Genomic DNA, 14,975 nt, shown 5'->3' with positions numbered 1-14,975 from the left:
CCCTCCCATCTCCCTCCCCATCCCACCACTCTAGGTTGATACAGAGCCCTTGTTTGTGTTTCCTGAGCCATACAGCAAATTCCTGTTGTCTGTCTGTTTTACATATGGTAATGTAAATTTTCCATGTTATTCTTTCTTCCCCTCTCCTCCCCTCACCCCATGTCCAAAAGTCTATTTTCTATGTCTGTTTCTCCATTGCTGCCCTGTAAATAAATTCTTCCAGTTACATTTTTCTAGATTTTGTATATGTGTGTTCAGTTCAGTTCAGTCTCTCAGTCGTGTCCGACTCTTTGCGACCCCATGAATCACAGCATGCCAGGCCTCCCTGTCCATCACCAACTCCCAGAGTTCACTCAAACTCATGTCCACGGAGTCGGTGATGCCATCCAGCCATCTCATTCTCTGTCGTCCCCTTCTCCCGCCCCCAATCCCTCCCAGCGTCAGAGTCTTTTCCAGCGAGTCAGCTCTTCGCATGAGGTGGCCAAAGTATTGGAGTTTTAGCTTTAGCATCTGTCGTTCCAATGAACACCCAGGATTGATCTCCTTTAGAATGGACTGGTTGGATCTTCTTGCAGTCCAAGGGACTCTCAAGAGTCTTCGCCAGCACCACAGTTCAAAAGCATCAATTCTTCAGCGCTCAGCTTTCTTCACAGTCCAACTCTCACATCCATACATTATCACTGGAAAAACCATAGTCTTGACTAGACGGACCTTTGTTGGCAAAGTAATGTCTCTGCTTTTTAATATGCTATCTAGGTTGGTCATAACTTTCCTTCCAAGGAGTAAGCGTCTTTTAATTTCATGGCTGCAGTCAGCACCCGCAGTGATTTTGGAGCCCCAAAAAATAAAGTCTGACACTGTTTCCACTGTTTTCCCATCTATTTCCCATGAAGTGATGGGACCAGATGCCATGATCTTCGTTTTCTGAATGTTGAGCTTCAAACCAACTTTTTCACTCTCCTCTTTCACTTTCATCAAGAGGCTCTTTAGTTCCTCTTCACTTTCTGCCATAAGGTTGGTGTCATCTGCATATCTGAGATTATTGATATTTCTCCTGGCAATCTTGATTCCAGCTTGTGCTTCTTCCAACCCAGCGTTCCTCATGAAGTACTCTGCATATAAGTTAAATAAGCAGGGTGACAATATACAACCTTGACGTACTCCTTTTCCTATATGGAACCAGTCTGTGTGTTAGAATAGATATTTATCTTTCTCTTTCTGACTCACTTCACTCGGTATAATAGGTTCTAGATTCATCCACCTCATCAGAACTGACTCAAATGCATTCCTTTTTCATAGCTGAAGACTCTGATGCTGGGAAAGGTTGGGGGCGGGAGGAGAAGGGGACGACAGAGAATGAGATGGCTGGATGGCATCACCGACTCTGTGGACATGAGTTTGAGTGAATTCCGGGAGTTGGTGATGGACAGGGAGGCCTGGTGTGCTGTGATTCATGGAGTCACGGAGAGTCGGACACGAATGAGCGACTGAACTGAACTGAATATTCCATTGCGTGTATGTACTACAACTTCTTTATCTATTCATCTGTTGATGGACATCTAGGTTGCTTCCATGTTCTAGTTATTGTAAATAGTGCTACAGGGAACAATAGGATACATGTGTCTTTTTCAATTTTTATTTACTCAGAGTATAGGCCTACGAGTGGGATTGCTGGGTTATATGGGGATTTTATTCCTAGTTTTTTAAGGAATCTCCATATTGTCTGTATCAATTTATATTATTACCAACAGTGGAAGAGTGTTTCTTTTCTCCATACCCTCTCCAGCATTTATTATTTGTAGAGTTTTTGATGAGGACCATTCTGACCAGTGTGAGGTGATACCTCATTGTGGTTTTGATTTGCATTTCTCTAATAATGAGCGATGTTGAGCATCTTTTCATGTGTTTGTTAGCCATTTGTATGTCTTCTTTGAAGAAATGTCTGTTTAGGTCTATTTCCTACTTTTTGATTGGGTGGGTTGTTTTTCGGGCATTGAGTTGTATGAGCTGGTTGTATATTTGGGAAATTAATCCTTTGTCAGTTGTTTCATTTGCTATTATTTTCTCCCATTCTGAGGGTTGTCTTTTCACCTTGCTTATAGTTTCCTTTGCTGTGCAATAGCTTTTAAGTTAAGTTTAATCAGGTCCCACTTGTTTACTTTGGTTTTTATTTGCATTACTCTAGGAGGTGGGTCATACAGGATCTTGCTTTGATTTATGTCACAGAGTGTTCTGCCTATGTTTTCCTCTAAGAATTTTATAGTTTCTGGTCTTACACTTAGGTCTTTAATCAATTTTTAGTTTATTTCTGTGTATGGTGTTAGAAAGTGTTCTAATTCATTCTTTTACATGTAGCTGTCCAGTTTTCCCAGCACCATTTATTGATGAGGCTGTCTTTCCCCATTGTATATTCTTACCTCCTTTGTCAAAGATAAGGTACCCATAGGTGCATGGGTTTATTTCTGGGCTTTCTGTCTTGTTCCATTGGTCTATATTTCTGTTTTTGTGTCAGTACCATACATACTGTCTTGATGACTGTAACTTTGTAGTATAATCTGAAATCAGGAAGGTTGATTCCTCCATCTCCATTCTTACTCAAGACTGCTTTGGCTATTTGGGGTCTTTTGTGTTTGCATATGAGCTGTGAAATTTTTTGTTCTGGTTCTGTGAAAAATGCCATCGGTGATTTGATAGGGATTGCATTGAATCTGTAGGTTGCGTTTGGTAGTATAGTCATTTTCACTTTCCTACCCAGGAACGTGGGATGTCTCTCCCGTCTGTTTATGTCATCTTTGATTTCTTTCATCAGTTTCTTACAGTTTTCTGTGTACAGTTCTTTTGTCTCCTTAGGTAAGTTTATTCCTAGATATTTAATTCTTTTTATTGCAGTGATGAATGGGATTGATTCCTTAATTGCTCTTTCTGATTTTTAATTGTTAGTATATAGAAATGCAAGTGATTTCTGTATATTGATTTTGTATTATGCAACTTTTCTTAACCTCACTAATTAGCTCTAGTAATTTTCTGATACTATCTTTAGAGTTTTCTATGTAGGGTTTACTTCTTTTCCAATCTGGATTCCTTTTATTTCTTTTTCTTCTCTGATTGCTGTAGCTAAGACTTTCAAAACTATGTTGAATAATAATGGTGAAAGTGGGCACCCTTATCTTGTTCCTGACCTTAGGGGGAATGCTTTCAGTTTTTCACCATTGAGAATAATTTTTGCTATAGGCTTATCACATATAGCCTTTACTATGTTGAGGTAGGTTCCTTCTAAGCCCATTTTTTGAAGATTTTAATTATAAATGGGTGCTGAATTTTTTCAAATGCTTTTTCTGTCACTATTGAGATTATCATATGGTTTTTATCTTTCAATTTAATATGATGTATCACATTGATTGATTTGCGTATATTGAAGAATCCTTGAAGAATCACTGGAATAGACCCAACTTGATCATGGTGTATGAGCTTTTTGACGTGTTGCTGAATTCTGTTTGCTGAAATTGTGTTGAAGATTTTTGCACCTGTGTTCATCAGTGATACTTTGCTGTAGTTTTCTTTTTTTGTGTTTTCTTTGGCTAGGAGAGGTATAACTCTCTTGCACATTGGAAGTGTTCTTTAAAACAGATTGGAACATTAAACATCATTTTATCAACACTTCTCAAAGCCTGTCTTTTCTTGTGAAATACTGATTCAATGAATAGACTGCTTCATAGGTGTTCTGAGAACAAAAGAACTCCCATGGTTCCACAAACCTGGGAAATGCTTTTAGTGTGAAACCGGCTTCTTTCTAACAGGACTTATCAATACTTTTAATATGCTGATATGGATTATTTAGGATGAGGCTATAGTGTGATATTTTTCAAATTTATTTGACCACAGAATCAGTTCTTCAATCAACATGTTACATACAAATTCAGCAAAATACATTTCAGGAAATGATGATTTTGCTCAGTTTTTTTTATTTTTTATTGGAGGCTAATTACTTTACAATATTATATTGGTTGGTTTTGCCATACATTGACATGAATCTGCCCCGGGTGTACATGTGTTCCCCTTCTTGAACCCCCCTCCCACCTCCTTCCTCACCTTATCCTCCCTCTGGGTCATCCCCGTGCACCAGCCCTGAGCATCCTGTATCATGCTTTGAACCTGGACTGGTGATTCGTTTCACATATGATAATATACATGTTTCAATGCCATTCTCCCAAATCATCCCACCCTCAGTTTTTTTTATTTTGCATTTTTTATGCTTTATTATGTTAGTGTCTCACCTAAGGCTACCAACTAGTTATTGGCAAAGCCTAGATTCTGACTTCTAACTCATAAATCAAGTTTATGTTTGACTATATTGTACAACTTAAGATATCACGATATATGAAATTATGAGCATAAACAATATGATTCAATATAAGTTTAAAAAATTATAATCTAATACTTGATTAGGTGAAATACAGGTAATTTTTTGTGGTTTTCAGTTTCCTTGATTCCTTCTCACAATGCCTTAAGAAAACCCATATATTATACTTACCACAGCATCAACTTAAACTTAGTATCTTATCCCAAAGTTCTAAGATGTATACATTTTGTTGCATATGCTTCCATCTGGGGTGAAAAAGAGTGCATGCTCACTCACTTCCTCAATGTTGATGAAAAGATGAAAGTGGTAATCCTAAGAAAAAAATTATCTTAATTTAACTTTAAAACATATAAATATACTTTCATTTGGAAATCTTTTGAACTAGGGGCAAATGATTTCTTTGCATGTAGGTCCCTCAAATGGAGTTTAGATCTTTCTTTCATAGACCATTGTATTGTCTACAATTTCTAGTTTTTTGAAATGAACAATTTTTAAATTGTGTATTTTCAAAAATAATATATTAAGTGAATGAACTGTTTTTATTCTGTAAGAGTGCATCTTTATTATGGTAAAGTTAGAGATAACCAGTATTAACAGCTTGTTTCTAGCCTACAGGTCATAAATAGATTTTAGATTGTAGAATCCTTTCTAATTAATGGACAATCCTCTAGATTATTTGTATTTTTCTCCCCATTATGATATACTGACTAGCATATTTAATTCATTGTATACATCTTCACATAGCTTCCTAGGATAAATTGCTGTGAGAAATTCCACCATCAAGGGCTTGGCTGGAAAATTATTTTTATGTATTTTTCGAGTTGTCTTTAAGAAAGGATATATGATTCCTTAAAAAACTAGGAATAAAGCTACCATATGACCTAGCAATTCCACTACTGGTCATATACTGTGTGAAAACAGTAAATGAAAAAGACACATGTATCCCAGTTCATTGCAGCACTATTTACAATAGCTAGAATGTGGAAGTAACCTAGATGTCCATTGACAGATGAATGGATAAAGATGTGGCATATACACACACACATACACATATACACACACACAATGGAATATACCCAGCCATAAAAAAAAGAATGAATTTGAGCCAGTTCTAGTTAGGTGGTGAATTTACAGAGTGAAGTAAATCAGAAAGAGAATGAAATATTATTGCACATAAATGGTATCTAGAAAAGTGATATTGATGAACCTATTTTTAGGGAAGGAATGGAGATGTAGATACTGAGAACAGACTTGTGGACCCAGTGGAGGAAGGACAGTGGGACAAATGGAGAAAGTAGCATCAACATATATACACTGCTGTTGCTGCTGCTGCTGAGTCACTCCAGTCATGTCCGACTCCGTGCGACCCCATAGACGGAAGCCCACCAGGCTCCCCCGTCCCTGGGATACCATGTGTAAAATAGATAGCTGATGAGAAGTTGCTGTATAACACGGGGATCCCAGCCAGATGATCTGTGATGATCTAAAGGAATAGGATGTGCAGAGGGGAGGGAAGCTCAAGATATATGTATAACTACAGCTGATTTACATTGTTGTATGGCAGAAACTGTCATACTGTTGTAAAGCAGTTTTCTTCCAATTAATAAGTAAGTTAAAAAACAAAGGATATATGAGTTTGCACTCCCATGAAAATGGTGATGAGTAGTATTTCATGTGTGTGCTGAATGACAGTCAAGGTTTCATTACTTCAAAAATATTTGCTAATCTGATATTGAAAAATGGCATCTCATTGATTTTCATGTCTTTGGTACTTGGGTTTAATATTTCTCACATGGTAAGGCTGTTCTCATTTTTCCTTTTCAAACCAAATTTTGATGAAAAATTGTTACTTTATTACTATCACTACAGAATAATGTAGCTTAATTTTAAAATTTATTTTTTGTGTGACAAACATAGCTAACATAAAATTTGCCATTTTAACCATTTTTAAGTGTACCGTACAGTGGCATTTAATTTATTCACACTGTTTACAACCAAGTTTCACTGCTATCCACCTCCAGAACTGCTTCATCCTCCTGTACTGAAACTCTCTGTACCTATTAAACAGTGATTCCCTATTCCTCCCTTTCTAGCCCCTGGCAGCCCCCATTCTATTTTCTGTCTCTGTGGTTAAGTGTCTGGTTCAGTATCATTAGGTACATTCACAGTGTGCAACTATCACCGTTTCATTCATCTCCACAGCTGTTTCGTTATTCCAAACTAGAACTCTATGCCCACTAAATAATAGCTCTCATTCTCCCCTCTGCCATTGTGTTTCTATGAATTTGCCTGTCTGGGTACTTCATATAGATATGGAATCATACAGTGTGTGTTCTTTTGTGACCAAATGGCTTATTTTACTTAGCATAATGTTGTCAAAGTTCATGCATGTTGTAACATGTGTCAGAATGTCCTTTTTTAAGACTGAATAATATTTCATTATATGTATATACCAGTTTTGTTTATGCAGTCATTATTGAAGGACATTTGAGTTGCTTCTACCTTTTGACTATTGTGAATAATGCTGCTATGAACATGGGAGTGCAGCATAATTTGTTTCTTACTTTTCCATTGTCTTTTGATCTTTAACCATGTTAAAAACCAGATTAAAAAAAATTTAGCTGCCATTAAAATGTGTACACAGTTCTTTTGTGCTTTTTTTTTTCAACATAGCATGCATTTTTCTGTGCTGCTATTGAAGCATATCATCAAGATGAACAATGCCCTAGACTTAGAATCATAAAGCCTGAGTTTATGTCCTATTTCTGCTATCAACCATGATTCCTTAAGTTATTTAGCTTCATAGATCTCTAGTTACCGCATCAGCAAATTAAGCATACAGTACCCACTTCATAATTACAAAAAGCTGTTTCTGTATTCAAGTTACTATTATCTATGTAATATAGACAATTCTATTGCTGGTAATGGAGGTTGAAATTTTTTAAATTATAAAGTTACGCATTGAATGTCATGTACAACTTTTGTTTCAGCAGTCTCCTTAAGATACCCATATAAGTAAAATTATTTTGAGTCAGAGAATAATTGTTCAGAGAATATGAACAGTTTTATAACTCTGACTGTGTAGTTCTTACCATAGAGTTTTTCAAAAGGATTATGTAGTTTAGTTGGCAGTTGATAACCTTTTTCTCTCACCTCTGAGTTTTATCCTTAAAAAATTTGGTGGTGGTTACTTTGTTATAGGGATAGAGTAGTACTTCATTCTTGTTTAATATGCTTGTCTTTTTTCTTAACCATTTTATTTAAAAACAGTTTATTTTTTAATAGCAAGTAGGAGATGTTACGGAGAAGGCACTGGCAAGCCACTCCAGTACTCTTGCCTAGAAAATCCCATGGATGGAGGAGCCTGGTAGGCTGCAGTTCGTGGGGTCGCTAAGGGTCGGACACGACTGAGCGAGTTCACTTCCACTTTTCACTTTCACACATTGGAGAAGGAAATGGCAACCCACTCCAGTGTTCTTGCCGGGAGAATTCCAGGGACGGGGGAGCCTGGTGGGCTTCTGTCTATGGGGTCACACAGAGTCGGACACGACTGAAGTGACTTAGCAGCAGCAGCAGGAGATGTTAATGGAAGAAACGTCACTTTCCTTATATGGAAGTGAAGAATGAACTGCTTTAAAGTCCATTTTAAGATATTCTGGTTTGTGCTCTTTGTTATTTTATTGAAATCTACGTGTTAGTTATCTCTTAGTAGCTTCTAATACTGGGAATCAGTTTTATAAGATATTTACTTTACAGGGCTAGATTCACTCACTGGAAATATTCAGAACTCACTTGTTGATGAAGAAAAAGTACACTCTGGTTCAGAACGTGGCTCTCATCAAGGAAAGAAATCTGGGACCAGTAGCAAACTTTCTGTGAAAGATTATGAGCAGACTCTTGATACCGATAGCACTTTGGAAGAACTTTCTGGGCATTCTTTGAGGTAAAGTAATGCATATTTTATACTGTAATTTGTATTTCATTGAAGTTACAATATCATTGATACTCAGAGAATTCACTTAATAAATTTATGTAGTTTTTATAGTTTTGTTCATAGCTCTAGTCTAGTCTTTATATTATAGCATATACTCATTTCTCACCTAAACTATTACAGCTACTGCCACAGGAATTCTTTGCCTCTAGCACAATCCACCTTTCTATTCCAAACACAATTTCCACAGTTGTTTTCTTCACTCAGTCATTTGACCAAGCAACTCCTCTGCTTAGGGTATCCTGGAGCTCACAGTTATCCCACAGATCAACACTTAGAGCTTAACTTTATTTGAAGTGTTATCACTGGGCTACCAAAGACTATCTTACTTCCTTTGTTTATGCATTTTTTCTTCTCAGCTGTATTCTTCCACTCTTTAAACATAACCACTAGTACCCTTTTGGTATCATCGTTTATTTGTACCTCTGAACTTTTCGCTTATGCTCAACTTATTAGACAATTAGATTTTGAAATCTCACTCTTAAATTGATTGTGTAACTTGCACATTGTAATATCATATATTATGCACTTAGCCTATTGCTTACAAATAACTATTGCTTCATGTACAATTCCTGTTCTGTCTCCATGACTTTTATCTGCTACACTGGTTTTGTTCTTCTGGAAATTTAGGCTCTGAGAAGGCATTGATTTATTTTTTTTTACTTTAAAACTATGTGCTTTTTCCAATACAGTGTTACATACAGACAGTCATTTTTAGTGCTTTCATGGTGCAGATAGTGCCATATTATTAATACCATCATTCCTGTGTCTAAAGTTGAATTTTAATTTGTCAGTGATTTTGGAACTCAGAAAACTTTACCTTTCCTTCGTGGAGAGTCAGACACAACTGAGCGACTGAACTGAACTGAACTGAACTGAAGAGATACCTGATGGTTTAACTGGCAAAATCTACAAAGTTAAACAAACTCCAGAGCCAAATAAGTTGATAAATGTCCCATATTATAGTCTAGACCCCTTCCTCACCTATGGAGATTGACAGTGGATAAAACAATTTAAGGATTGATACAAAGGAATCCAGATTTTTTAAAAAATTATTTAACTTACATTGTCTTATTTGGCTCTAGACACTTTCTGTGTCCACATTCTTTTCCTTTGTTTCTTTTTTATGTTTTAGAAAACTTATTAATATCATTGGAAACAGCTAGTCTAGATAAGTCTCTGCAGAGCAAATATGAATTCGTCTTGTAAATCCATATGGTGAAATTTATCTTATGAGTCAGTTCAGTTCAGTCGCTCAGTCGTATCAGACTCTTTGCAATCCCATGGACTGCAGCGCGCCAGGCCTCCCTGTCCATCACCAACACCCGGAGATTACTCAGCTCATGTCCATTGAGTCAGTGATGTCATCCAACCATCTAATCCTCTGTCAGTCCCTTCTCCTCCCACCTTCAATCTTTCCCAGCATCCGGGTCTTTTCCAATGAGTCAGCTCTTCTCATCAGGTGGTCAAAGTATTGGAGTTTCAGCTTCAGCATCAGTCCTTCCAATGAATATTCAGGACTGATTTCCTTTAGGATGGACTTGTTGGATCTCCTTGCAGTCCAAGGGACTCTCAAGGGTTTTCTCCAACACCACAGTTCAAAAACATCGATTCTTCAGCGTTCAGCTTTCTTTATAGTCCAACTCTCACATCCATACATGACTACTGGAAAAACCATAGCCTTGACTAGATGGACCTTTGTTGGCAAAGTAATGTCTCTGCTTTTTAATATGCTGTCCAGGTTGGTCATAACTTTTCTTCTAAGGAGCAAACATCTTTTAATTTCATGGCTGCAGTCACCATCTGCAGTGACTTTGGAGCCCCCCAAAATAAAGTCTACCACTGTTTCCACTGTTTCATCATCTATTTTCCATGAAATGATGGGACTGGATGCCATGATCTTTGTTTTCTGAACATTGAGCTATAAGCCAACTTCTTCCCTCTCTTATGAGTACTTTGTTTTAATATTGTGTTGAAATTCTTTCAGGGAAATCTATTAGGAGACAGAAGTAATAATAATTCTTTCTATGTTCTGTAAATTGTCAGACTGTTAAAAAAAATATTTCTCTAAACTTCAGAAAATTAAAGGTTACTGGAAGCTAGTGAGTGCCTCTGAAGACTACTTTTATTCAAATTTCAGTGCTGGTATAAGAGAAATTTTTACCTTTGAAAACCATGTCATAGTTTTATTAAAGCTAAAAGTAAGCTTGCTTTAGTATGTTGAAATATGCTAACTGCTAACATGCTTTATGGGATATTTGAGTCAGTAAATAAATCTTTAGTGCAAAGCAACATGCTTCTTGTTATCAGAAACAGTACCTTAAATGAGCGTAATTCATCAAAGAGGGACTTGACCTGTGCCTTGTGTTGAATTAAATGCTTTGAGTTGTTTTAATAAAACTGCTATGAGAGGTTACTTCTTAGAAAGTTCAGGAAAGAACTATAGCATTAAAAAGTGGACAGAAACAAATGGACATATATAAAGTATTTAGAGATGGTTAGTATGAAACTTTTTGCTGTGAATTTTGGTTAATAAAAATAATAACAAAAGTAGTTTTTGTCATTTAAAATTTTTTAACACGAAATGATATTCTCTTTAAAAGACATATTTTAAGGTATTTTTATGAAGTAGGCTTTGCCTTGCTTTTTGTATACGTTTGTAATTTTATTGCTATATAAGATCTTAGTATTCTAGAGGATTTTGCCTGCTACTACAATAAGTGATTCATAGTAAATTACATTGTGGAGGATGGAGTTTAGTCCCAGAATCAAAAGACTCCTTTTCTATATTATTTTGAGCAGGGCTTGTCCCCAGCTTGTTCCCCTCTGTAAATGTAGCGATAAAAGGAGTACTCATAGTCGTTCATTCCGTGTAGCAACTCTGTTAAATGAATAAATCACAGCTTTTTAAAGCTAATGTTAATAAGTTTTGCATGTTGTTCTTATTGTTTAGATGGTTTTTGAAGTAGATTTCCTGTCTCTAATGTCTTTATGAAACAAAACTTGTAGTGTCTCATCAGATAAGGGAAGATCTCAGAAAACTCCAACTTCTCCCATATCTCCAAGTTCTCAGAAACTGTTGCAGTTTGACCTTCCAGGAACTTCATTAGAAAGATCTAAATCCTCCATAGTAGTGACTCCAACAGGGTTTAAGCCTAATGCAGCTTTTGCTGATGTGAACCTGGCTGCCAGCAGAACGACGACAGAGATGGCGTCAACACCAGGCAAGTAGATCCATGCAGCTGTAATTTTAAAAATTGGATGTGAATTTATTTCTAAAAATTTATTTCAGTTAAACCATAGAGGAATGTTACTTCAAGTGAATGCAATTACTATTTGAAGTAGTAAACAAAAATTGTGCCAGAAAATAAACATTGAAAGGCACAAGAGATTCAGTAGTGGTGACTTTTCCCATCTTGCCAGCATCAGTCAAAAGACACTCGAAAAATGTATTACGTATTATGTACACTGGCATGGTTTATACCTACGTTAACATGCATACACACTCAAAAGAAGTAACTGGTAGAATACTATGTACTAAAACATCACTGTCTTTCCTACAAAGGATAGCAGACTTGTTTCTGGACCTTAAAATGAGAAATGAATTTTAGGAATCAGATGTACTTTCACGTGGACTTTTATATCTGACAGTTATGTGCCTTCCAGGCTCTAAGCGCTTTTCTCCTGCTGGCCTCCAGCACCGGATGGCAGCAGAACTGAGTTACTTGAGTGCCATTGAGGAGTCGGTACGTCAGCTATCAGATGTAGAGAGAGTCCGAGGAGTTTCACTTGCTCAACAGGAGAGCGTGTCTCTGGCTCAGATCATAAAGGTATTTGTGGAATTTTCTTTAGCTTTCTGTGTTTTTTTTTCTCTTTTCTTTGCTATTTAAAATGATCTTAATGATGAGTTAAAAAAGAGAATACAAAACTTTAAACTGCTAAGTAGAAAAAATAGTCTTGTCACACAGTACCTATAAATAATCTTGAGAAAAACTGTCATATGCTAAAAAGATAATTAAACATGCAGTATTTGCAACAGAACAGTAATACAGTCATTCTCTTTCAAATACTTCATTTTCCACCTTTTTTTGGCTTATCAAAATTTTTCAATATTTTCTCTTTTGTGTGACAAGTCAGAAATGACTTTGGTTTTGTTTTTTAATACTTTATTTGTACAGAAAAGTTTCTGAGACCTAAGTGTTTGGTAGTGCCAGGATAATAGGACTTTTCCTTAAGGAAGCTAACAAAAATCTTAGTGTTCCTTGGTGGAGATACTATTGATATCTTTAAAAAAAAAAACTGAGGTAACATTTGCATATAATAAAATACACAGATTTTAAGTGTATAATTTGATGAACTTTGAGCATGTAACAACCACTTTAATCAAAATGTATTACACTTTTATCACTCTGGAAGGTTCACCCAGGCCCCTTTTCAGTTAATCTCACCACCCAGAGGCAATTAGTATTCTGATTCATATCACCACAGTTTATTTCTGCCAGTTCTAGAACTTCATAAAATGGAAGTATACTTTGTATGTGTTGTGTTTAGCTTATTTTATGCAGCATAACATTTTTTTTGCATTTTGTTGCATCTATAGTGGTTTTGGTTTTTTTGCTGAGTAACATTCCACTGATGATTGTATCACAATTCATTTCTCCATTCTCTTGTTGGTGTACATTTGTATTATTTCCAGCTTTTGGCTGTCATAAATATTCCTGCCGTGAAATTTTTTTTTCAATTCTCTGTGTACAATACAAAATTTTACTTTCCTTGCTTAAATATCTAGGAGTGTAATTGCTTGGGTTAAGTATATATTTATGAGAAAATTCCATTCTTTTTTCCAAAATAATTGTAACATGTTATACCCTGATGGCACCCCACTCCAGTAATCTTACCTGGAGAATCACGTGGACGGAGAAGCCTGGTGGGCTACAGTCCATGGGGTTGCAAAGAGTGGGACACGACTGAGCGACTTCACTTATACTCTGATGGCAGTATATGAGAGTTCTAATTGTATTGTTTCTTTGCTGTTATTATGTATTCTAGTCATTCTAGTGAGGGTGAGGTAGTATCTCATTGTGGTTTTTAATTTGCATTTCTTTTATGACTGATGAAATTGATCTTTTGGTATATTTATGATTAATCTTATATCTTCTTTTGTGAATATGTGCTCAAATCATTTGCCTCTTTCATAATTGGGATATTTGTCTTTTAATTATTGAGTTGTAGGAGTTCTTTATATATTATAGAACAAATCCTTTTCAGATATATCTCAAATATTGCTTTCCATCCTAGACTTGGGTCTTCCCTGATAGCTCAGTTGATAAAGAATCCTTCAGTGCAGAAGATCCCGATTCGATTCCTGGGTCACAGAGATCCACTGGAGAAGGGATAGGCTACCCACTCCAGTATTCTTGGGCTTCCCTTGTAGCTCAGCTGGTAAAGAATATGCCTGCAATGCAGGAGACCTGGGTTTGATCCCTGGGTTGGGAAGATCTCCTGGAGAAGGGAAAGGCAACCCACTCCAGTATTCTGGCCTGGAGAATTCCATGGACTGTATAGTCCATGGGGTCGCAAAGAGTTGGACATGACTGAGTGACTTTCACTTTCATTCACATCCTAGCCTTGCCTTTTCATTGTTTTAAACTCTGTTTTTTGAAGATCTGAAGATTTTAATTTTGATGAAATCTAGTTTTTAATTTTTTTCTTTTATGGGTAGTGCTCTTTGTATTCCAAGAAATCTTTACTTACCCTAAGATATTAAGATACTCTAACAAAGATATTCTTTTATGTTTTTCCCCAAAACTTTATAGTTTTGGCCTTTATATTTAAGTGTGTGAGCTATTTCAAGTTAATTAAGAATTGTGAGAAACGGGTCAAAGTTAATCCTTTCCCCCCCATTCAGATGTTTGGTTGTACTGGCACCATTTTCTTAAATTACCTTGACACCTTTATCAACAATTAAGTAATCATATATGTGTTGGTCTACTTTTGCATTCTGTTCTTTTCCATTGACCTATTTGTCTAGTACCATACTATTTTACAATAACTTCAGAGTGAGTCTTTTTTCTTCTTTCTTTTTTTTTTTCAGTTAAAATTTTTTTATTGGAATATAGCTGATTTACAATGTTCTGTTAGTTTCAGGTGTACAGCAAAGTGAATCAGTTATACATATGCAGATATCCACTCTTTTTTAGGTTCTTTTCCCATTTAGGCCATTACAGTTTATTGAGTCAAGTTCCCTGCCCTATCCAGTGGGTCTTTATTAGTTATTTAATTATCTGTTTTATATGTAGTAGTGTGTATATGTTAATCCCAATCTCCAAATTTATCCCTCTCTCCCACAGTGGGTCTTGAAATCAGTTTTGTTCTTTCCCAAGATGGTTTCAACTATTCTTTGTTTTTTCTAACTTCTAGAATCAGTTTGTCAGTTTCTACCAAAATTTTTTAAAAGCCTCGTGTAATTTTGATTTGAATGACATTGAATCTGTAGATCAGTTTGGGAAGAATTCACATCTTAACAATATTGCATCTTCTAGTTCATGAACATAATATCTTTCTTTGTTTGTTTAGGTTTTTTAGAAATTTCTCTCAACTGTAATTTTCAGTGTAGAGATGTTG

At 36.0% G+C, this 14,975-nt stretch overlaps 1 protein-coding gene across 4 annotated transcripts in view; it reads left to right on the top strand.

Annotated features, from left to right (window-relative positions):
- The window catches only part of CEP350 (centrosomal protein 350), a 157,587-nt gene that overhangs the window by 60,633 nt on the left and 81,979 nt on the right, over nt 1–14,975 (top strand). For all 4 annotated transcript variants that reach the window (XM_055419161.2, XM_055419162.2, XM_055419163.2 and 1 more), the window contains 3 exons: nt 8,117–8,303; nt 11,361–11,575; nt 12,018–12,181. In XM_055419161.2, coding sequence (XP_055275136.2) covers nt 8,117–8,303; nt 11,361–11,575; nt 12,018–12,181 — 566 coding nt within the window. The remainder of the gene's footprint in view (nt 1–8,116; nt 8,304–11,360; nt 11,576–12,017; nt 12,182–14,975) is intronic.

The sequence above is a fragment of the Moschus berezovskii genome, chromosome 17 (genome assembly GCF_049115385.1).
Source record: "Moschus berezovskii isolate FMDL1 chromosome 17, NW_MosBer_1.0, whole genome shotgun sequence".
Lineage (NCBI taxonomy): Eukaryota > Metazoa > Chordata > Mammalia > Artiodactyla > Moschidae > Moschus > Moschus berezovskii.
This window is presented reverse-complemented; position numbering and strand designations above follow the sequence as displayed.